This window comes from Pan paniscus, chromosome 18, assembly GCF_029289425.2.
Source record: "Pan paniscus chromosome 18, NHGRI_mPanPan1-v2.0_pri, whole genome shotgun sequence".
Taxonomy (NCBI): domain Eukaryota; kingdom Metazoa; phylum Chordata; class Mammalia; order Primates; family Hominidae; genus Pan; species Pan paniscus.
Window position 1 is genome coordinate 31089596 of NC_073267.2, and position 23098 is coordinate 31112693.

The 23098-nt window shown below is 55.1% G+C and overlaps 3 protein-coding genes across 19 annotated transcripts in view; 1 reads left to right on the forward strand and 2 right to left on the reverse strand.

The window, feature by feature from the left end:
* Positions 1–7577, reverse strand: part of LOC117978823 (battenin) — a 31883-nt gene extending 24306 nt beyond the window's left edge. For 4 of the 17 annotated variants that reach the window (XR_010110206.1, XR_008621352.2, XM_055099618.2 and 1 more), the window contains exons 1-7: positions 6758–7284; positions 4553–4649; positions 3854–3925; positions 2923–3002; positions 2717–2802; positions 1839–1911; positions 1608–1751 (exon numbers count right to left, since the gene is read on the reverse strand). Coding sequence is in view for 13 of the 17 variants with exons in the window: in XM_055099618.2 (XP_054955593.1) it covers positions 1608–1751; positions 1839–1911; positions 2717–2802; positions 2923–3002; positions 3854–3925; positions 4553–4649; positions 6758–7038 (833 nt within the window). In the remaining 4 variants the exon portion in view is untranslated. Of the gene's footprint in view, positions 1–1607; positions 1752–1838; positions 1912–2716; positions 2803–2922; positions 3003–3853; positions 3926–4552; positions 4650–6757 lie in introns of all 17 variants that reach the window. The other 13 variants (XR_008621354.2, XM_034952202.3, XM_063597416.1 and 10 more) reach the window with 11 other exon arrangements.
* Positions 7578–7702: 125 nt separating this feature from the next.
* On the forward strand, positions 7703–14589 carry LOC117978821 (apolipoprotein B receptor-like). The gene is made up of 5 exons (XM_063597437.1): positions 7703–10002; positions 10359–11282; positions 11337–13361; positions 13446–13714; positions 13801–14589. Exons 1-5 carry the CDS (start codon positions 9946–9948, stop codon positions 13868–13870), a joined length of 3345 nt encoding a protein of 1114 aa, XP_063453507.1. The 5' UTR covers positions 7703–9945; the 3' UTR covers positions 13871–14589.
* Positions 14590–14770: 181 nt separating this feature from the next.
* On the reverse strand, positions 14771–22266 carry IL27 (interleukin 27). The gene is made up of 5 exons (XM_034952211.3): positions 22154–22266; positions 19239–19411; positions 19056–19154; positions 17336–17494; positions 14771–15279 (listed from the first exon to the last, which is right to left on the reverse strand). Exons 1-5 carry the CDS (start codon positions 22182–22184, stop codon positions 15016–15018), a joined length of 726 nt encoding a protein of 241 aa, XP_034808102.1. The 5' UTR covers positions 22185–22266; the 3' UTR covers positions 14771–15015.
* Positions 22267–23098: the final 832 nt, after the last annotated feature.

Here is a 23098-nt window from a genome sequence, read left to right on the forward strand (position 1 = left end):
CATTAATTATACGTTCACTCTGTGCTAGGCCAGAACTTCCTCGATTTTAGTCACTTAGGTTCTGGCTTCATGTTATTTGCCATATCCATATTCCTCCTGTATATATATATTTTTACTTAATATTTTTCTTTAAATGGACTCACTTTTTCTACTTAGACTTGTCCTAAGCACTAATCTTGTGAAGGGCCAGGTGTGTCTGGCTAGTTCAAAGTGTGTGTTTTTTTTTTTTTTAGACGGAGTCTCGCTCTGTTGCCCAGCCTGGAGTGCAGTGGCACAATCACGGCTCACTGCAACCTCTGCCTCCTGGGTTCAAGCGATTCTTCTCCTCAGCCTCCCAAGTAGCTGGGACTACAGGCAAGCGCCACCAAGCCTGGCTAATTTTTGTATTTTTAGTAGAGACGGGGTTTCACCATATTGGCCAGGCTGGTCTCAAACTCCTGACCTCGTGGTGCGCCCACCTCCGCCTCCCAAAGAGCTGGGATTACAGGTGTGAGCCACCATGCCCGGCCAAAGTGTTTTGTAATATGCATGAAAATACACAGAACTAATCAGGCCGGGCACGGTGGCTCACGCCTGTATTCCTAGCATTATGGGAGGCCAAGGCAGGTGGATCACTTGAGGTCAGGAGTTTGAGACCAGCCTGGCCAACACAGTGAAACCCCGTCTCTACTAAAAATATAAAAAATTAGCCAGGCATGGTGGCATGGGCCTGTAGTCCCAGCTACTCGGGAGGCTGAGGCAGGAGAATCACTAGAGCCCGGGAGGCCGAGGCTGCAGTGAGCTGAGATCACACCAGTCACTGCACTCCAGCCTGAGTGACACAGTGAGACTCCGTCTCAAAAAAAAAAAAAAAAAAAAAAGGGAGTCACCATGGTTCAGGCCGGTTGCCCTGGCACTCAGGCAGGCAAGGCTACACATTCGAGGCCAACCTGGTCAACACTGATTAAAAAAAAAAAAAAAAAAAAGGAACTAATCAAATAAAGTCCACCCTCATCCTACTTCTAATCACCTTGGGAACCACACTGTGCTGAATGCATTACCCTCATCACCTCCAAGGAAAGCAAGAACAACTGCCATTTGAGATATGGGGAAACTGAGGGTTCAGAGAGGTGGAGTAAATTGTTCAACGCTACAAAGCTAAAAAGTGGCAGCTCCAGGACTCACACGTGGGGCTATCAGAGTCCAGATTCCGCCTCCCTTCACAGCAAGGTAGGGACTTGAAGATTGCAATCATAATCAAGTTTTCTTTTCTTTCTTTTTTTTTTTTTTTCTTCCTGAGACAGAGTCTCACTCTGTCGCCCGGGCTGGAGTGCAATGGCACGATCTCGGCTCACTGCCACCACTGCCTCCGGGGTTCAAGCAATTCTCCTGCCTCAGCCTCCTGAGTAGTTGGGACTACAGGCACCCGCCACCACACCTGGCTAATTGTTGTATTTTTAGTAGAGACGGGGTTTCACCATGTTGGCCAGGCTGGTTTCCTGACCTTAGGCGATCCGCCCTCCTTGGCCTCCCAAAGTGCTGGGATTACAGGCGTGAGCCACCACACCCAGCCATGGCCAAGTTTTCTCTCCTTGGACCCCTCTCCCTCCCGGCTCAGGGTAGCTCACCTGGCCAGGAGCAGGGCAGGGATACCCAGCATGGACAGCAGGGTCTGCTGAGGGGAGAGGCCGGCCTGGGTGAGGCCCAGGTAGGACAGGGCCCCCAGCAGCCCAGCTCCCCCAGTCCCTGAGGACCACCAGGAGATCACGGCCCTGGGAAGGAGAACACAGGAACATTCAGGAGGACCTAGGCTGACCATGGGACAGCCTCTCCCCACACTCCCTGCTCCACCTGCTTACCTGGGGTAGAAGGCAGTGAGGGAGAGGAAGGTGACCTCCCCAAGGCCTGATGAGATGCTAGCGAAGACCACACCTGGGGGGAGGACAAGCACTGGGATGGTCACACCTCACCTTGCCACACTGCCCTGGCCTCTAATGTGTCTGGCCATGGCCTCCTCAGTATCAGCTCATAGAGGCTCCAATAGATCCCATGCATAGGCCAGGTTCCAGGTCTGAAGCAGAGCCCCACTCCCTTGCGTGTCCCTTCATGGAGAGTGGCACCTCCATCCACCCAGTTATCAGACCAGGGGCAGACATGCACCCTTGATGTCTCTGCCCCTTCATCAGTCTTTTTCTTTTCTTTTCTTTTTGGAGACGGGGTCTCGCCCTGTCACCCAGGCTGGAGTACAGTGGCGTGATCTCGGCTCACTGCAACCTCTGCCTCCCAGGTTCAAGAGATTCTCCTGCCTCAGCCTCCCGAGTAGCTGGGATTACAGGCTCCTGCCACCACACCCAGCTAATTTTTGTATTTTTGGTAGAGACGGGGTTTCTCCATGTTGGCCAGGCTGGTTTCGAACTCCTGACCTCAGGTGATCTGCCTGCCTTGGCTTTCCAAAGTGCTGGGATTATAGGCATGAGTCACTGTGCCTGGTCCATCACAGAGTCTTGACTTTGTTCACCTCAATCTCCATCTAATTCATCCATTTTCTCCCATCTCCTCCACTGCCTACCCCTCCAAATTGTCCCAGTCTCCCATCTCCTACTGCTGATAGCCCTAGCAGGCTTCTAAGGGTGACAGAATGAATCCCTTTCCTCTGGGAGGCTGGGGAGACTCTTCCCACAAATGCTCTGATGCGGTTCCTCGGGGCTCCCCATCTGACACAGAACCACACACTCACCACACAGGCTGGTCCCCACAGAATGAGAAAAGGCAACCAGGACGAAGCTTCCAGCAGCACAAATCCCACTGACGAGAACCCGGGGGCTGAGGGGGTGAGAAGGGAAGGGAGGGGGAAGGTCGGTCTCTACTCTCAGCATCTCAGCCATCCCGGCCTCCCCTTTCTCAGCTCCTGCCCACCCTGCCTCCCACTACCCTCACCCAGACCTGTAGGGCAGCAGGTGAAGGCCAAGAGGAGCCAACAATTTGATGACGAGTGTGGGGAGGATGTCCGCCAGGAGCACAGCCTGGGACAGGAGAATAGAGTGAGACCGCAGAGCTTCCAGGGGACAACCCTCCCAACCACGTGGCCAAGGAGAGGCAGGAGCTGGCCAAACAGGCCTGCTACAAACACAGGCTCTGGAGTCAGGCACGCCTGGGTTCAAGTCTCAGCTCTGCCACTCCTTAGTTGTGTGTCAAGAGTTTATACTCTCTGAGCTTCAGTTTCCTCATCTGGAAAATGGGAATATCATAGCGCCTAGCTCACAGGACTGCTGTGTGGCTTAAATGAGCTAATATATGCTACAGACAGAAAGGACTCAGAAACTATATATATATATATATTTTGAGAGTGAGTCTCATTCTGCCACCCAGGCTGGAGTGTAGTGGCTCGATCTTGGCTCACTACAACCTCCAACTCCTGGGTTCAAGTGATTCTCCTGCCTCAGCCTCCCGAGTAGCTGGGATTACAGGCGTGCACCACCATGCCTGGCTAATTTTTGTATTTTTAGTACAGATGGGGTTTCACCATGTTGGCCAGGCTGGTCTTGAACTCCTGGTCTCAAGTGATCCATCCGCCTCAGCCTCAGAAATTATATTAAGGTCTCAATTATTATATATATATACATATTTTAATTATTTTCCTTAAGATGGGGGTCTCACTATACTGCCCAGGCTGGTCTCAAACTCCTAGGCTCAAGTGATCCTCCCACCTTGGTCTCCCAAAGTGCTGGGATTACAAGTGTAAGCCAGTGCGCCCAGCCCAGGTCTCAACTGTTTTAATCATGACAGTCCCAGCTGGGTAGTGAAGGGCTGGGAGTGGGGTCTATAGACCCAGGGGCCCTGGGTCAGGCAAGGACCAGGTGAGATGAGTACGCACAGCCGTAGAGACAGAGTTGCAGTCAAATCGTGATGAGCTGTTGTGGGGCATCGGCGTTGGGCCTGGGTCCACCTAATGGGAGAAAAGCATGTCTTTCACCCTGGAGGCAGAGGGATAGACACACAGAGCCTGGCTCCCGTCCCAGCTCTGCCTTCACTTGAAGGATGGCTTTGGGTCAGCAGTGATTGACTTCTCAGGACCTCAGCGTCTCTGCATGCACAATGAAGAGGGGGTTTCCATATGAGTCTCACACTACTAGACCACAGGCCGCAGATGGCCCTGTAAATGGACTTTGTTTAGATAACACATTCAAGAGCTTTCTTTTTTTTGAGATGGAGTCTCACTCTGTTGCCCAAGCTAGAGTGCAGTGGTGTGATCTTGGCTCATTGCAACTTCCACCTCCTGGCTTCAAGCAATTCTCCTGCCTCAGCCTCCTGAATAGCTCAGACTACAGGTGTGTGCCACCACACCCAGCTAGTTTTTGTATTTTTAGTAGAGTCGGAGTTTCACCATGTTGGCCAGGCTGGTCTCGAACTCCTGACTTCAAGTGATCCGCCCGCCTCAGCCTCCCAAACTGCTGGGATTACAGGTGTGAGCCACTGCGCCCAGCCAGAGACTGGAAACTTTACCCCACCTTGTCCCACCCCCTCATCTTCCCACAGGGACTAACCATGGTGGTGGTGGTAGAGAGTCACTTACATGGCTCTGGTTTCCCGATGTCCTCTTGTGGCTAAGGATGTCGTGGGCGGCACTCAGCATCACCACATAAGAGAAGTTGTTGCAAAGGCCCAGCAGCCTGGAAGGAGCAGGACAGGTCTCAACTCCCTCCTCATCCTGCAGCCATCTGTAGCCTTTGTGCCAAACCTTCCCTTACCTGTGCCCTTCAATCATCCCCCTCTTTTTTTTCCCTCTATCACCAGATCCCATCCTCATTCAATGTTGGGGTCAAAAATACAGGCTTTGGTGCTTGGGCAAGATAGTGAGACCCCCATCTCTACAAAAAATTTAAAAATTAGCCAGGTGTGGTGGCTTGCACTATAGTCCCAGCTACTTGGGAGGCTGAGGTGGGAGGATTGCTTGAGTCCAGGAGTCAGAGGCTGCAGTGAACTGTGATCATGCCACTGCACTCTAACCTGGGTGACAGAGCAAGACCCTGTCACAAAAATAAAAAATAAAAAGGAAGAGGCCGAGTGCAGTGGCTCACACCTGTAATTCCAGCACTTTGAGGGGCCGAGGCGGGCGGATCGCCTGAGGTCAGGAGTTCGAGACCAGCCTGACCAATATGGAGAAACCCCGTCTCTACTAAAAAATACAAAATTAGATGGGCGAAGTTGCACATGCCTGTAATCCTAGCTACTCAGGAGGCTGAGGCAGGAGAACCACTTGAACCCGAAAGGCGGAGGTTGCAGTAAGCCGAGATTGTGCCATTGCACTCCAGCCTGGGCTACAAGAGTGAGACTCTATCTCAAAAAAAAAAAAAAAAAAAAAAAAAAGGAGAGTGGTCACAGAGAGTTTCTGGGAGAGGCCTTGGAGGCTGGAAGTGAATCCAAGTCTGTGATCCCAAAGCCCCTATGTCAGGGCGGGGCACGGTGGCTCACGCCTGTAATCCCAGCACTTTGGGAAGTGGAGGCAAGCGGATCACCTAAGGTCAGGAGTTCCAGACCAGCCTGACCAACATGGTGAAATCCTGTCTTTACTAAAAATACAAAAAATTAGCTGTGTCTGGTGGCACGCGCCTGTAATCCCAGCTACTCGGGGAGCTGAGACAGGAGAATCGCTTGAACCTTGGAGGTGGAGGTTTCGGTGAGCCGAGATTGTGCCACTGCTCTCCAGCCTGGGTGATAGAGTGAGACTCTGTCTCAAAAATAAAATAAAAAAAAAAAAAAAAAAAAAAAAAAAGCTGGGCGCGGTGGCTCACACCTGTAATCCCAGCACTTTGGGAGGCCGAGGCGGGCGGATGACGAGGTCAGGAGATCGAGACCATCCTGGATAACGCGGTGAAACCCCATCTCTACTAAAAATACAAAAAAATAGCCGGGCGTGGTGGCAGGCGCCTGTAGTCTCAGCTACTCCGGAGGCTGAGGCAGAAGAGTGGTGTGAACCTGGGAGGCGGAGTTTGCAGTGAGCCGAGATTGCGCCACTGCACTCCAGCCTGGAGGACAGAGAGAGACTCCGGCTCAAAGAAAAAAAAAAAAAAAAAAAAAGGTTCAGGCCCGGCATGGTGGCTCATGCTTGTAATCTCAGCACTTTGGAAGGTTGAGGTAGGAGGATCACTTGAGGCCACGAGTTTGAGACCAGCCCAGGTCCCATAGTGAGACCCCCATCTCTATAAAAAAATTTAAAAATTAGGCAGATGCGGTGGTGCACACCTGTAGCCACACCTACTTGGAGGCTGAGGTGGGAGAATCACTTGAGCCCAGGAGTTCCAGGCTGCAGGGAGCTGTGATTGCACTACTGCATTCCAACCTGGGCAACAGAGCAAGACCCTGTCTCAAAAAGAAAAAAAAATAAGATAAAATAAAATAAATTAAAAAAATAAAAAGTTTTAGTAGTGATGCATTTATTTAAACGTTCATTAGGAAAACGCTGGTTTTCCAAGTGGAGTCGTGATTTAAAGTTTTCTTTTTAAAAATATGTGCATTAAAAAACGTTAAGGCTGAATTGGCTGGAAGAAAAAAGTAAATAATCCTACAGGTGGTAGGTATGAGGATCTTGCTAAATCCGGAAGGTGATAAGGAGTGAAGTTTGGAAATTTTACATGCTGCCCCCGGGGCAAACCAGTGGATTCAGTAAATATTTCTGGGTTCAGCTCCTTTGCGCAGCTTAACTCTTTCTTCCCCCTTTCCTCCGGTCACTTCCCTCTTCTCATGCCACTGTCACTTGCTGCAGTCTCAGGCCACTCACCAGAAGCCCACCGCGTTCTTCCAATGCGCGCCCTGATGATGGTCCAACAGAGGGAGCCGGGGCTCCGGGACGGTCTCCTCCCCTGGGAGAGCGAGAAGAGGGCATGACCCCCACCTACTCTCAGGTGCACGACCGCTCCATGCGTGTCCTCCTGGGGCCGAGTCAGCTCTCATTCCCCTCAGGTGGGCTGCGAGCCAGAGGTGGTCGTTCCATGAGGGTGGGCGGGAATACTCACCCTCGGAATCCGAAAAGCGCCGCCGCGAGCCTGCACAGCCTCCCATCGCATCAAGTTCAGGTCCCCCGAGGGTCCAGGGTCATAGAGTGTCCAAAGGGGGCTCCCACGGGAGGGATGAGGGTCTGCGACAGGTGACAAGGATCAACGCCCGATTGCCGGTCCCAGCTCCGCCTTGTCTAGGGCACTCGCGCCCCGCGATCCATCAAGAAAGCTGGGGGCTCCATCTCGAGCGCCCTACGACCCACCACGCCCCACCCATCGTACTCTGCCCCCGCCCCGTCTACAGCAGGGACCCTGAGGCCTGTACCTTTAAGAGCAGCAGAATGTTCTGCACTATGCAGAGGCCGTTTGTCGGATCACGTGACAGCACCCGCGTGTTCCCCCATCACGTGCTCAGAGGTTTTCCCTACTTCCGGGTCCTCTCTGTCTTCGCTTTGGGCCTTCTCGGCTTCGGAGCGTGAGAAAGGGAGGGGCTGGAGAACCCTGGAACCGCAGGTTTTAAACTGGAGCAGGTGGGAGCAGCAAGCAGAGCCGTGACCTTAGATCAGTGGCGCCCAAGACCGAGACAGTAGCCTGCCAGCACCAGTTATGGCTGTGGGAGGCTTCAGCTCCTTTCCTTCAGCACTTACTTGCCAGAAACAAATATGGCCACCTGCCTACTCCCTTTTTTTTTTTTTTTTTTGAGGCAGGACTGTTTCTGGTTGCGAACAAAGACGACCAGCTTCAGGTCATTCTTATCCCCATCTGTTGACCTTACAAATTGTTTTAGAGACCTAAGTAAACATAACACTCATCTAAAGGGATTTCCTGAATGATCTATTGGCAGTATCCAAGATGTTAAGAGATCCCTATTTCCAAATTATCCTAGAACCAAAAAATATCACAGCACTTCAACCCCTGGTGTTACAGATGAGAAAACCAAGGTACAAATATATATATATAAAACAAAATTAGCCGGGCATGGTGGCGCATTCCTGTAGTCACAGGTACCTTGGAAGCTGAGGTGGGAGGATCACTTGTGCCCAGGAGGTTGAAGCTACAGTGAGCTATGATCACGCCACTGCACTCCAGCCTGGGTGACAGAGTGAGATCCTGTCTCAAAAAAAGAAAAAGTAAAAAATAAAATAAAAAAATATATATATATGAAAAAAATTGGAAAGTTGCTGACAATCATTCATACAATGTTAGACCTAAAGGTGACCTTAGAGACCTGTATGGTGATAAGAAATAGAGCACCAGAGGCAGGGAGCCATTGGGTTGGCTCCAGGCTGCTGCAGGATTCCTGCCTCCATCAAAGGTGGTGCTTAGACCAGATTTTTTTTTTTTTTTTTTTTTTGACAGGGTTTTGCTCTGTTCCCCAGGCTGGAGTGCAGTGGCAGGATCTTGGTTTGCTGCAACCTTGACCTCCCAGGCTCAGGTGATCCTCCCACCTCAGCCTCCCGAGTAGCTGGGACAGCAGGTGCGCACCACTGTGCTCAGCTAATTTTTGTATTTTTTGTAGAGACTGGATTTTGCCACGTTGCCCAGGGTGGCCTCAAACTCCTGAGCTCAAGCAATCCACCTGCCTTGGCTTCCCAAAGTGCTAGGACTACAGGCGTGAGCCACTGCACCTGGCCAGACTAAATGATTTTAAGGCCTAAGATTCTGATGCTGTGATTTCATAGAATTGCCCTAATTGGAATAGGAAAGTGGGGCTGGGGAGGGGAGAAGGAGGGTATGGGGAAGAGAAGTAGAGCAAGGTCACTTTATGTAGTTCCAAATAAGGAATCATACCCTTACCTTCTTCTAGGTGGAAAGCGGCATCCTGCATTCTCTTCTTGTCCTTGGCCTCATCTCTGCTATGGGCTGTGCCACCTCTATATGCTCTTTCTCACCACCAGGCCTTCAGAATGCAGTTGGAAATGTGCCCTCTCGTCTGGGCGTGGTGGCTCATGCCTGTCATCCCAGCACTTTGGGAGGCCAAGGTGGAGGTCAGGAGTTCGAAACCAGCCTGGCTAACATGGTGAAACCCTGTCTCTACTAAAGATACAAAAATTAACCAGGTGTGGTGGCATGCACCTGTAATCCCAGCTACTCGGGAGGCTGAGGCAGGAGAATCACTTGAACCCAGGAGGCAGAGGTTGCAGTGAGCTGAGACTGCGCCACTACACTCCAGCCTGGGTGACAGAGTGAGACTGTCTCAAAAAAAAAAAAAAAGAAAAGAAAAGAAATGTGCCCTCTCTAGTGTGCCTCCCAGGTCACTCAGCTGATGAAAAATGGAATCCTACTAACGTGCAGGGCTCTAGAAATTCAGCAGTGTTTCATACATGGCATCTGCCATCAAGGAAGTCACAGGAAGGTGGGAGGCAGACACAGATATCCACAATATAAAGTTTAGCCAAGTTCTTTTTTGCAAGCCTAATCATAAGTGAGGGGATGCACCCCAGAGCCACCAATCCGGCCCCTTCTGCCCCTGGGGGAAGCGTTAATGATGCCGAAATGTGTCAGAGCTCCCACCAGCCCCCTCTTCACTGCTACTCTTTCTTCCCAGGCAAAACAGGAACCACAAACCCCAGCTTCCTCTTGCAGAGTGGCTGTGGCTTGTAGGGGAGGCGGAAATGGCTGAGGTGCGGATAGGAGACCTGAGTCACTTGAGCTGCTGTTGCCACATGTCCCCTCCCTCTCCCTCTCCCCAGTTCTAAGGTCTCCTACTCCCACTTTGTCCTTTCTGGCCTCTTGCTTGTTCTTTATTTCCAAATGTGCACCTGAGTCCCCTGTGTGATGTACACCCACTTCCCGGGCTGCAGTGGGGGCTACTGTGGGCATCAGGGGCGGTGGGCAGGGCCTGGGGTGGGGACGCATCAGGGAGACAGGGGAAGAGGAAGTGCCTTTGGTCCTGGGGAAGGTTGGCTTGTCTTGGTGGGTGGGGACGGTCATTATCAGCTTTCTGGACACACAGACAGAGACAGACAGGATGGACTTCCTCCGGCTATACCTCCCTGGGCTGCACCAGGCCTTGAGGGGGGCACTGGTGAGAAGGGCAGACAGCTGCCAGATACTTGCACCCCATTCCCTGGGGCCTCACTTCCGGGCACCTCCCCTGGGGCCTCACCTTTCCCCTCCTCCTTCTGATCTCCTCAAACTGGAGATTGCTTTCTCAGGTTCAGGCAGACTCCTGGCCTAATATTTTCTGAATTTCAGTCCCCACCTCCAACCATGCATCCTCGTACCCCTAATCGATGCCCCTTCTGGCTCCTTCTGCAAATCCTCTTCTTCTCCTTTCAGATCCCAGTACCCTCTTCCTTAACCTGGGCTCCTCCAGCCAGGGCCCCCAGGGAAAGGGCTGGGACTCTCCTCAATGACTCTCCCCTCTCTCTTTTTTCCTAGGATTCCCTCGGCACCTTTGTCTCCTACCTCCTGGGAGATGCAGTCCCCACTGTAGAGCGGGAGGCGCAGGCGGCTGAGGAACTGGGGGCTGTGGCGGTGGGAAAGACAGGGAAGATTGTAGAGGAGGAAGCCCAGGAGGACCTGGAGGGCCTTAGAGGCAGCCAAAACGAGGGGGCTGGAAGGCTGAGAGGGCCTGGAGATGACAGAAAACGTGAAGTGGGGAGCTCAGCTGTAGAACAGACCTGGGGCTGGGGAGATGGCAGCTCCCATGGGTCCCAAGCAGAGAGGCAGGACAGTGGGGCTGGGGAGACAGCCAAGGCTGCCAGGTGCCAGGAGCCAAGCGCCCACTTGGAGGCCAGAAAGAAATCCAAGGCAGGGTCTGGGGCTTGCCAAGACAGGAGCGGCCAAGCCCAGGAGAGGCAGGAGTCCCATGAGCAGGAAGTGAACAGAGAGGAGAGGCTGAGAAGCTGGGAACAGGAGGAGGAGGAGGAAGAGGTCAGGGCAAGAGAGCCAGGGATGGCCAGAGGGGCGGAGTCAGAGTGGACCTGGCATGGGGAGACGGAGGGGAAGGCTGGTGCTATTGGGCCAAAGGCGGCAGGGGACAACCGGGAGATGGAGCAGGGGGTCAGGGAGGCAGATGCAGGGGAAACTGAGGAGCCTGGGGCCGAAGGGGCTGGGAAAGGAGAAGAGGTGGTAGTGGTGGAGAAGGCCTGTGAAAGCACTAGGGCATGGGGGACATGGGGCCCAGGGGCAGAGCCTGAGGACTGGGGAATCTTAGGCAGAGAGGAGGCCAGGACAACCCCAGGTAGGGAAGAGGCCAGGGCAATTTTAGATGGGGAGGAAGCCAGGACAATCTCAGGCGGGGAGGAGGCTGAGACAGCCTCAGGCGGGGAGGAGGCTGAAACAGCCTCAGGCGGGGAGGAGGCCGGGACAGCCTTGGTAGGGGAGGAGGCTGGGACAGCCTCGGGAGGGGAGGAGGCCGGGACAGCCTCAGGAGGGGAGGAGGCCGGGATAGCCTCAGGTGGGGAGGCTGGGACAGCCTCAGGAGGGGAGGAGGCCGGGACAGCCTCAGGAGGGGAGGAGGCCTGGACGACCTCAGGTGGGGAGGCTGGGACAGCCTCAGGAGGGGAGGAGGCCGGGACAGCCTTAGGAGGGGACAAGGCCTGGACGACCTCAGGCAAAGAGGAGGCTGACCTGCTGGGAGTCAGACAGACAGAATATGGAGCAGTCCCAGGAGAAAGGCTCCTAGAGGCTACTGGAAAAGTCTGGGTCCTAGAGGAGGAGGGGGATGAGGAGAGAGAGGCTGAGGTGAGCCCTTTCCCCAAACAGGCCCAGGTCCTGGGCACTGAAAGAACAGAAGAGGCTGCTGAGAGCCAGACTGCAGGGAGGGAGGCTGTGGGAGGCCAGGAGGCAGGGGAGAGCTTTGAGGGCCAGGTAGACCTGCGTGGTAAGGAGGCTGAGATGAGGCAGGACTTGGAGATCAGGGCCGACCGGGCCAGGATGGAAGAGCTGGTACAGGCAGAGGAGGCCCAGGAGGAGAGAGGGAGCAGCAGGGATCCAGTGGCTGAGCTGCCCTCAGATGGAGAGGCTGAAGGCGCTGCCGACTTGGAGGCAACTCCAGAGGCCAGGCCTGAGGAGGAGCTCACAGGGGAGGAGAGTGAGGCGGCCCAGACTAGCTGTGGCCCACTGGGGGTGGAATGGGGTGGCCTCACACACAGCATCACCAAAGGTCAGGGACCTGAGCTGATGGGGGGCACCCAGACCCCAACTAAGCAACCCGAGGAAAGGGAGGCAGGGGAGGTGGAGCTCATGGGAGTTCTGGCCCTGAGCAAAGAGGAGCAGGAGAGGAGCCTGGAGGCAGGTCCCAGGCACGCGGGGTCTGTAAAGCCTGAGGCCTCCGAGGCCTTCCCAGGAGCCTGGGAAAACCGCACGAGAAAGGACATGGAGAGAGGAAATACTCAGGAGGTTGCGGCCGATGGCGAGCAGCGGGAGGAGGAGGAGACTGCGGGAGGCCAGACCCTGGCGGCTGAGGCTGAAGGAGACCGAGAGTCTGAACTATCAGAAGTCCCAGAGGCAGGCGGGGAGGGGCTGACAACCCAGGACGCGGGATGTGGAACTGAGGAGGGAGAGGCGTCTGTCTCAGAGAACCAGGAGCTGGACGGAAGCACAGGGGCAGATGCAGGGCCTTGCCCGTCACTGGGAGAGGCCTATGCCAGAGAAACTGAGGATGAAGAGGCGGAGGCTGACAGAACATCCAGAAGAGGCTGGAGCCTGCAAGCGGTGGCTGTGGGCCTCCCGGACCGTGAGGATGCACAGACTGGCTCTGTGGCTGCTGGGATTATGGGGGGTGAGGTGGTCCCAGACATCAGCGCTGCTGGCGCTGGTGAAGCTTTGGAAGGGGCGCTTGGGCAAGGCTGGGACTCGAGAGAAAAGGAAGAGGCAGCAGCAGGAGAGCATGCAGGTGGGCAAGAATTTGGTCTGGAGGGCTCAGCAGAGGAAGAGGTGACTGGCAGAGGCAGCCAAGTAGAGGCTTTTGAGTCCAGGGAGGGAGGACCTTGGGGAGGGCGGGTAGAGGCCGAGGAATCTGCAGGCGCAGAGGACAGCTGTGGGCTGGATCCCGTGGGCTCCCAGACAGCGAGGGCAGAGGGGATGGGAGCCATGGTGGAGGCTGGGGGGCTTCTAGAAGAGTGGACGCTGTTGGAAGAAGAGGCTGTTGGATGGCAGGAGAGAGAACAGAGGGAAGACAGTGAGGGGCGGTGTGGGGACTACCACCCTGAGGGAGAGGCACCAAGGCTCCTTGATGCAGAGGGTCTCATGGTGACCGGGGGCCGGAGGGCAGAGGCCAAGGAGACTGAGCCAGAAAGCCTGGAACACGTCAGGGGCCAGGAGGAGCAGCCAACACACCAGGCCCCTGCAGAAGCTGCACCGGAGTCAGTCGGGGAAGCCGAGACGGCTGAGGCCATGGGCAGTGCCAGAGGAGGTGCTGCCAACAGCTGGAGCGAGGTGAGGGCTCTTGGTGGCGTCTCGGGGGGAACGAGTGGAATCCCGAAGCTGGCCCCATGGTCCTCTGTGCCCCCTTTCCTGCAGGCCCCGCTCCCCGGGTCCCTCCTAGACGTCTCTGTCCCAAGGAGTCGCGTGCACCTCTCGAGAATCTCCTCACAGCGTCGCTCCCGGCCCTCTTTTCGTCGGACTCCGGCCTGGGAGCAGCAGGAGGAGCCCCCAGCCCCCAACCCTCCTGAGGAGGAGCTGTCAGCTCCTGAGCAGAGACCCCTCCAGCTGGAGGAACCCCTGGAGCCAAGCCCTCTGAGTCATGATGGGACCCCGGTGCCAGCCAGGAGAAGGCCCCTGGGACACGGGTAGGCACAGGGCAACTCAGCTGGGGTGGGGAAGAGACCGTGGGCACCTGGGAACCTGTTCTCACGGGCCTGACTTCCGCCTCCAGGTTTGGCCTCGCGCACCCTGGCATGATGCAGGAGCTGCAAGCCCGTCTGGGCCGGCCTAAGCCCCAGTGACTGAGACCCGGTGCTCTGGGAGCCAGGCCCTGAGTGGGTGCCAGAAGGCTTGCTCCAATGCCACTGAGCCCTGCTCCCTCTGCCACTGTGGACACATCCTCTCCACCCTCTGGGCCTCAGTGTCTTGATGTATCATTCATGGAGCAGGCAAAACCAGACGTCTGGGAAGACCGTGAACTTAAGGAGTCTGATTCTCCAACACAGGCTGGTGGACCACCTACCCCACTGAGACCACCTCTCAGGGTGCCTGCCCTGGTTCCTCCCCAGCCTGAGTCAGCTGTCTGGACTGCAAGGAGGCTGGGCACGGGGGCTCATGCCTGTCACCCCAGAGCTTTGGGAGGCCAAGGTGGGAGGATCGCTTGAGACCAGGAGTTCGAGACCAGCCTGGGCAGCATAGCAAGACCCCCATCTTTTAAAAACAAAATAAAACAATAAAGACTGCAAGGAAGACTGAGGGAACAGCGACCATTTTCCTTACAGGCCTTCCTCTCTAACTCCCACTTCCCAGCCCAACTCCCTGCACCAAGACCCTCAGAACTGGGCGGGGATAACACAAACCTCTGGAGTTGCATCCAGGCCAAAGGAAGGCGGTTAGGAGGGCTTAAGGAGCACTGTTCAGAATCAAAGATGAGCTGCCTTGAGCTTCCAAAACGGTAGCTCGGCCTCAGGATGCTGCTGGTTACTATGGCAACTGCCTGCCTGAGCAGGACATAGTAGGGGAAGGTGGGCCAGAGACCCCAAAAATGTAGGAGCAGAGAGGGGTTCAGGATGGCTAGAGGTTGCTAACCCCGTTCCAGGCTGCCCTGCCCTCTGGGTGTCAGACAGCCCTTACCCGAAGAGAAGCGGAGGCCAGGGGTGGATGAGAGTGCTTTATTGGGCACCCAGCATGGGGGCTTGGCCCGAGGAGGACCATCAGGCCCCAAGACAATAAATAAACCATCATCTCCCTAAACAATAAATAAATATCCAAGAAATAAATAGCTGGCGAGGACCAGAGGGGCTTTCAGTTACTGGGTAGGGCCTGGGGCAGGGGGCTGGAAGAGCCCTCCCTTGTCCAAGGCTGATGATGCGAAGGCTGCCCTGATGCCAAGACTCCAGTCCTAAAGTTCTAAAGGGTGGGGGGCAGGGGGCTAAGAAGCCACCGATCAGGGCTGGGGGCTCAATGTTGGGAACCCCAAGGGCCAGACTGAGTGCCCAGCCTTGGACAGCAGCAGCAACTCCCGCACGGCCCGAGATAAGACGAGCTCCAAGGAGTGCAGCAGGCGGTAGGTGGAGAGGAGCTGGGGCCAGGACACCTGGGCCGGCCCCTGTAAGGCGCTGCCCAGTGCCCCTGGGAGCAGCCCCTTCCTCTCCTCCTCCTCCTTTTCCTCCTCCTCCTCCTCTGGCAGGTTGAATCCCGCAGCCAGCACCTGTGAGGAGAGGCCATGGGTCAGGGAGGGGCCAGGCCGAGAACCTGAGAGGAATCCTCATTCCCTATTCATGCCCAGCGGTTCCCAATGACATCAGTGACCACAAGGTCATGATTTCCCCGGACATTCCCTGCTTGATCTTCCATGATGTCACCTGCTAACGCGTCTCACCTGATCTTTCGGTTCGAGAAAATGGAAGTCAAGGAGCAAGAGGATGCTCACAGAGCTAGATCACCCCAAGGACTGCCCCGAGGCGTGGGGTTCAGGAAGTTTCTCTCTGCTGTGAAAGTTGCTTTTGGGTTGGGTCAGCAACAGGCAGAGGGTGACATAGCTCAGATTCCCTGCTGCTTGCCATTCCTCTCTCTCTTTCTTGGGAGTCCCGCTCTGTCGCCCAGGCTGGAGTGCAGTGGGGTGATCACGGCTCACTGCAACCTCTGTCTCCCCAGTTCAAGCAATTCTGCTACCTCAGCCTCCTGAGTAGCTGGGACTACAGAAGTGCACCACCACGCCCGACTAATTTTTGTATTTTTAGTAGAGATGGGGTTTTACCATGTTGGCCAGGCTGGTCTCGAACTCCTGACCTCAAATGATCCACCCGCTTTGGCCTCCCAAAGTGCTGGGATTCCAGGCGTGAGCCACCACGCCCAGCCCTGCTGCTTGCATTTTCTATTCTCGTTTCATTAAGTGTAAAATTCTGATTTCCCTTTGAAAGGTTCTGGAGGATCTGGGTGACATCAGAGAATCAGAGGGAGAAAGGAAACAGGAGGCAGACGCTGTGCTGGGCACTCAGGACACACCCCGAGTGACCTCACAGCCCAATGGCCTCCTGTTGAAGATGGAGCCCCAGGAGAATGTGAAGATTGAGGGACGGCACCAGGGCCTGGTGTGGCTGTGTGTGCGCGCACACACACGCACACACTCACACACATACTCATTCTCACAACGCACCCACACTCATTCCCATACAGTCACATTCACACAAAACACATTCATGGCTGGGCACGGTGGCTCACGCCTGTAATCCCAGCACTTTGGGAAGCTGAGGCGGGCAGAGCACGAGGTCAGGAGTCTCAGACCAGCCTGGCCAACATGGTGAAACTAAAAATACAAAAAAATTAGCCGGGCATGATGGTGCACGCCTGTAGTCCTAGCTACTCAGGAGGCTGAGGCAGGAGAATTGCTTGAACCTGGGAGGCAGATGTTACAGTGAGCTGAGATCGCACCGCTGCACTCCAGCCTGGGCGACAGAGTGAGACTTAGTCTCAGAAAAAAAAAAAATCGTTCACGTACCCACACACTCTCACACTCACACTCATCCTCACACACTGACATACCTATACCCAAACTCTCACCCACACACCTCACTTTCACACTCACAACACTCACATTCACACACCCACCCACACACTCCCACGCTCTTACACTCACAGTCCCATACACTCACACAGTCTCACACTCATGGGCCTACACACTCACACACGGTCACGCTCACACTCATACAGACCCACACACACAGTCACACCCACACCCACACACTCACAGTCACACACTTTCACACTCACAGATCCACACACTCACAGTCACACACTCACACACGGACCCACATACACACAGTCATGCTCACACTCATACAGCCCCCCCCCACACACACACTCACAGTCACACCCACACACTCTCATAGTCAGGTACACTCAGACCCACACACTCACACACTCTCACACTCACGGACCCACAGCCTCACACACAGTCATGCTCACACTCATACAGACCCACATGCACTCACAGTCACACCCACACACTCTCACACTCACAGACCCACACTCACACACTCTCACAGTCACACTGTCACACTCATGGACCCACACAGTCACACTCACTCACACTTACGGACCCACACAGTCACACTCACACTCTCACACTCATGAACCCACACACTCATGGACACTCAGTCACACTCACACTCTCTCACACACACTCAGAGCATGGGATCACTGAATGAGCCAGCGAGTCTTCTTTCCCACGTGGTCTGGGGTGGTGGAGGGTGGCCGGGCTCTACCTGGAAGCGGAGGTGCCGCTGCAGATCGCGGAGGTCCAGCCTCATGGCCCACAGCTGCATCCTCTCCATGTTGGTCCAGCGGCCCTGGGTCCCCAGCCCTCCCAGCAGGGCATGGAAGGGCTGAAGCGTGGTGGAGATGAAGCAGAGACGCTCCGGGTCCTGAAGGGGAGGGAGATGGTCAGGAAAGGCCCACAGGCCAAGGATGGCCATATCACACCCACCCCCTCCCTATCCGGGTCTCCTTCCCATTCCACGCTCCAGCCTCCAGTCCATCCCTGTAGCTCTTCCCCAACCTCAGCCCAGCTGTGTCCCCATTCCTTCCATCTCCACTGTCTGGGACATTTGTCCCATCTCCTTTTCCAGCCTCCCTTTCACTCCTATGCCAATGATCTTCTCTAACGCACCCCCTCTCAGTCCCTGAAGCACTCTCCATCCACAGCCCTGTTCCCTTCCCTCCTCCACCATCCCATCATACCTCCTGCCCATGTGTTTCCATCCCATCTTCAGCCTCATTCCCATTCCTAACCCCAACTCCATCCTTCCTCCATGTGCCCAGACTCACTCTTTCCATCTTTCCATCCCATCTCCAACCTCATTCCTAACCCTATTCCATTCCCTTCCCCACCAGCAATCCCCATCCCTTCTCCATCCCATGCTTAACGTTCACCCTCATCATCACCTTCTCATCTCTAACTATCCGCATTCTCACCCCCAGTGCCACCTCCACCCACCCTCCATGCTGCTGTGATCTCTCTCCAGCCTCATTCCAGTCCCATGCCTGCCACGTTCCATGCCTAGCTCCACTCTTACCTCTTCCCAACCCCACTTCCTTACTCCAGCTTCATCTTTATTGTTGGTTTGTTTTGAGATGGAGTCTCGCTCTGTTGCCCAGGCTGGAGTGCAGTGGCGCGATCTCATCTCACTGCAACCTCCACCTCCTGGGTTCAAGTAATTCTCCTGCCTCAGCCTCCCGAGTAGCTGGGATTACAGGCGCACAGCACCATACCCGGCTAATTTGGTATTTTTAGTAGAGGTGGGGTTTCTTCATGTTGGTCAGGCTGGTCTCGAACTCCTGACCTCAGGTGATCCACCCACATCAGCCTCTCACAGTGCTGGGATTACAGGCGTGAGCCACCGCGCTCAGCTAATTTTTGTATTTTTTAGTAGAGATGGGGTTTCGCCATGTTGGCCAGGCTGGGTCTTGAACTCTTGACCTCAGGTGATCCGCCCTCCTCAGCCTCCCAAAGTGCTGGGATTACAGGCATGAGCCACCACGCCTGGCAGTTTATTTATTTTTCTGAGACAGGGTTTCCCTCTGTTCTCCATCCTGGAGTCCAGGATCATAACTCACTGCAGCCTTCAACTCCGGAGCTCAAGCAATCCTCCCATGTCGGCCTCCTGAGTAGCTGGGACCAAAGGTGTACACCACCATGCCTGGCTAACTCTTAAATTTTTTTTTGTAGAGACAAAGTTTCACTATGTTGCCCAGACTGGTCTTGAACTCCTGGCCTCAAGCAGTCCTTCCACCTGGGCCTCCCAAAGTGCTGGGTTTATAGGTGTAAGTCACCATGCCTGTCTTTCATCTCTATGTCCAATGACATATTCAGCCTTATCCAGGTTCTATCCCCAATGCATCTCCAGCTCAATCTCCAGCCTCATCTTGCACCCTGGCCCCAGCCTATCACAAGCTTCCCGCCCCACTCCACCAGCCCTCACTCACAGAGAGGCGGCGCCAGGCCTGGAAGGTCAGGGAAACATCAGGGAGCTGCTCTCCCAGGGGCAGGAGGTACAGGTTCACTCCTGGCAGGTGAGATTCCGCCTGGGGGGCAAGGTCTGTTAGTGGGGGCCAGAAGGGATTGGGGGTCTGCCCATCTCCAGCACCAGCTGCATTAGGGGGACTTACAAAGCGGTGCGCCTGGCCCCGAACCTCGGAGAGCAGCTTCCTGGCGAGATGCAGGCTGACTGTGAACTCCCTCCGCAGCTCCTGCAGGCTCAGCTGGGGCCTCCCTGGGGGCCTTGGGAATCCCCAGACACCAGCTTGAACCAGGAGCAAGGGAAGCAGCAACAGGCTGAGCCCTGGAGAGATGGGAAGAGGGTGGCAAGACAGGGAGAGAGCTTGAGAACTCGGGAGAAGGAAGGGAACATGCCTTTTCTGAGCCTGTGCTAGCTGTGAGCACGGTGCAGGCACTTTGACCAGCATCATTCCTCTGCCTCCTCAAAACCACAATGGAGGCTGGGTGCGGTGACTCACACCTGTAATCCCAACAATTTAGGAGACCGAGGCGGGCAGATCACCTGAGGCCAGGAGTTCAAGACCAGCCTGGCCAACATGGCGAAACCCTGTCTCTACTAAAAATACAAAAATTAGTCGGGCGTGGTGGTGCATGCCTGTAATCCCAGCTACTCAGGAGGTTGAGGCAGGAGAATCGCTTGAACTTGGGAGGCAGAGGCTGCAGTGAGCTAACACCACTGTGCTCCAGCCTGGGCAACAGAGCCAGACTCTGTCTCAAATAAACAAAACAAAACAAAACCCCACGATGCAGCCAGCACGGCCCCCATATGGCATCTCCGCATGGTGTGCCCACTTTTGCAAAAAGACCAGAAGCCTGATCCTTTTTTTTTTTTTGAAACAGAGTTCTGTTCTATCACCCAGGCTGGAGTGTAGTGGTGTGATCACAGCTCACTGTAGCCTTGAACTCCCAGGCTCAAGTGATCCTCTCGCCTCAGCCTCCCAAGTAGCTGGGATCACAGGGACACACCACTGTGCCTGTTTCTATTTTTTTGTAGAGACAGGGTCTCACTATGTTGCCCAGGCTGGTCTTGAACTCCTGGCCTCAAGAGATCTTCCCGCCTCAGCCTCCCAAATTGCTGGGATCACAGGCATGAGCCACTGTGCCGGGACAGAGACTGGATTTTGACCCCCATAAACTCCCTTGGCCAAATGCCTTTTTCAGTGAGCAACCTGCACAACCACGTGTGGCAGCCTCAGTGCTATTGTTCTCCCCAATTTGCAGATGAGGCTCAGTGAGGTTGACTTGCCCAAGATCAAATAGCCAGAAGGTGGGAAGCCAGGACTGGATTCCAGGTTTTTCCAAATGCAGAGCCCATGGGTTTTCCCCAGAGAATGCAGAGGGAGGCAGCCATCTGCCCCAGGAGTGGGCACACCATGTTCTGCCAAGGATTCTTTGGGCTCAGCCAAGCGACTCTGATGGCTTGAACTGGCCATGAGGTCCCCAGGGATGGGCTGGCAATGCCAGAGGCTCTATTCCAGGGAGTCAAAAGGACAGGTTTGTCCAGTTTCCACCACGGCAGGTGGATCCTAGCAGGGTAACCTGCCTGGGGCGAATCCACAGTATGGGAGCTTTTGTTTTTTTAAGACAGATTCTCACTCTGTCACCCAGGCTGCAGTGCAGTGGCGCGATCTCGGCTCACTGCAACCTTCACCTCCCAGGTTAAAGCAATTATCCTGCCTCAGCCTCCTGAGTAGCTGGGATTACAGCCATGTGCCACCACGCCTGGCTAATTTTTATTATTTTTAGTAGAGAGGGGTTTTGCCGTGTTGGCCAGGCTGGTCTCCAACTCCTGACCTCAGGTGATCCGCCTGCCTTGGCCTCCCAAAGTGCTGGGATTACAGACATCAGCCACTGCGCCCAGCCCAGAATGGCTGAATTCCGAGTATGCTTCCTGACCTGTGTTTTCCTGGAAAGAGGGGCAGCGGATGGGCGCTCTAGGAAGAGGGCAGCATTCATCAATTTCCCCCTCAGGGAGAGGAAATCTAGCAAGCACAAGAGTTACACAATTCTCCTCGAAACACAAACCAAAACTGGCCCGAAGTCCATCCTGCTCTCCCTTCTCTCCCTGCCTCTTCCCTGTCCTCTCTCAATCTCTAACCCCTGGGCTCTGCTCTCGAAATGTCCCCTGATAAAGGTGAAGGGGAGCTTCTAGGGACATCTACCTCCCTCGTGGGCTTCCAGATGTGGTGGGCAATGCCTAACGTAAGATCTCTGGCATTCAGACTCCCTGGTTTTGGGGCCACTCGGACCCTCTGACATCCTGGAGACTTAAGGCAGAGTGGGGTTCTTCCTAGCTCAATGTTGGGGACAGGGTGGGTGCCCCCAGGCCCTGGTGGATCAAGCCCAACCATAAGTGAGCTGTGCCATCTCCAACCTGACCTCTGGAGCCCCCAGACCCCCTCCTTACCCTCTGCAGCTGATCCTGGGTCATTGGCTCTGGCCTTTGAAGGCTCTGTCTCCATCCTCCAGCCTTTGGTCCCTACCTGCCCTACGTGGCATGTTACCTTCTCCACTGCCTACTGCTCTGGTTCTAGCCCCTGAGTTCTGCAGCCACCAGCCGCAGATTGGACCTCCTTCCAACATCAAACTAAAGACCTTTGACCCAGTGAGGCTGCTGACATCTTGGTCCCAGCGCTCCACTTGTGCCAGCACCTCGTTCTGCTCTTCCTCCAGCCGGCCCCATTCTCAGTCTTAGCCAAGCTGTTTGGCTTCTGCTTATTCACTCCAAACTCTTCATTTATCTGCCTAGACCTGGTCCTTGTCAAATTGCTGGTCCAACCCTCCCCATTCCCACTAGCCAAGGCCTCCTTCTCATCCTCTGCCCAGCCCTGGGTCAGACCACCACCCCACTGCCCCAGGCCCCCACCCAGTCATGCCAGCCTCCCTTCCCATGCAGCAGCCAGCCGAATCCTCAGTCTTGGCCAAGTTGCTGCTCTCAGCTCTCGACCCCCAATCTGCACCAGCCAAGCTCGTCCATTCTCTGCCCAAACTCAACCAAGCCCCCCACCCCTGGCTTCAAACTCACGCCAGCCAAGGTCGCCTGCCGTCTGGCCCATGGCGGGGCCCAGCCTCTTTGGTCAGCCATCTCCTGGGTAGGGGGGGTCTTATACTGGGGGCTGTGCCCGGTTTCACTTTCCGTCCTGCTTGTACTTTCAGCTTTGTGTTCACTCATTCTTCCCTCTCGCCACCCCTTGCTAAAATGGGGAAATGTAATTTCCCTTCCCGGAGGGGGTGGGAGGTATGATGGGGGGTGACGGGAAGCTGGGGTTTCGGGACATCCAAGCTCCAGACTCACTGCTAAGTTCCCACGTCCAGCCCTGTCCTCAATGTCCCATGCTTGGGTGAGCCATCCAGCCCTATTCACTGGTTGATCCCAGAGTCCCAAACCCCCTCCTGATTCTCGGCTCTGCCACCATCATCCTAGGGTCTACTGTCCTTCCAAAGATGGATAGCCAGGTAAGGGGATTGCCCACCCGAGGGGATTCAGGGTTTTGAGTCATCTGACTCCCTTATGGTTTACCAGATGGCTGAGGGAGGTGGCACAAAGAGAGTCAGTGCTCAGTGGGTGGCTGGGATGCACCTTTGCATGGGGCCAGGCAGAGGCTCAGCGTGATGGTGGGATTGGAGCTCAGTTTGTAACTAGGGTCAGGGCTGGATAAAACCAGGTCCGAGGCCATATCTGGGACCAGGGTTAGGGTTTTTTCCAGGGCCAAGGGCTCTGTCTCCATCTTTAACCTGAGTCAGATATAGGATTTGATTTCAGTCTATAATCAGGATCAGGAATCAGTGTACAGCTGAACTCACAGCCTAGTCCCGGGCCAATGTCCCGGCTGTGTCTGTGTTTAGGGTCAGAGCTATCAGTGACCTGGGGCTTTGCTTGTGGCCTATAGGGTTGGGTCTAGAGCTTGGTCTTTGGCCAAGGTGCTGACTGGGACTGGGACTCAGCAGGGGGTCCAGGCTTGGGCTGGGA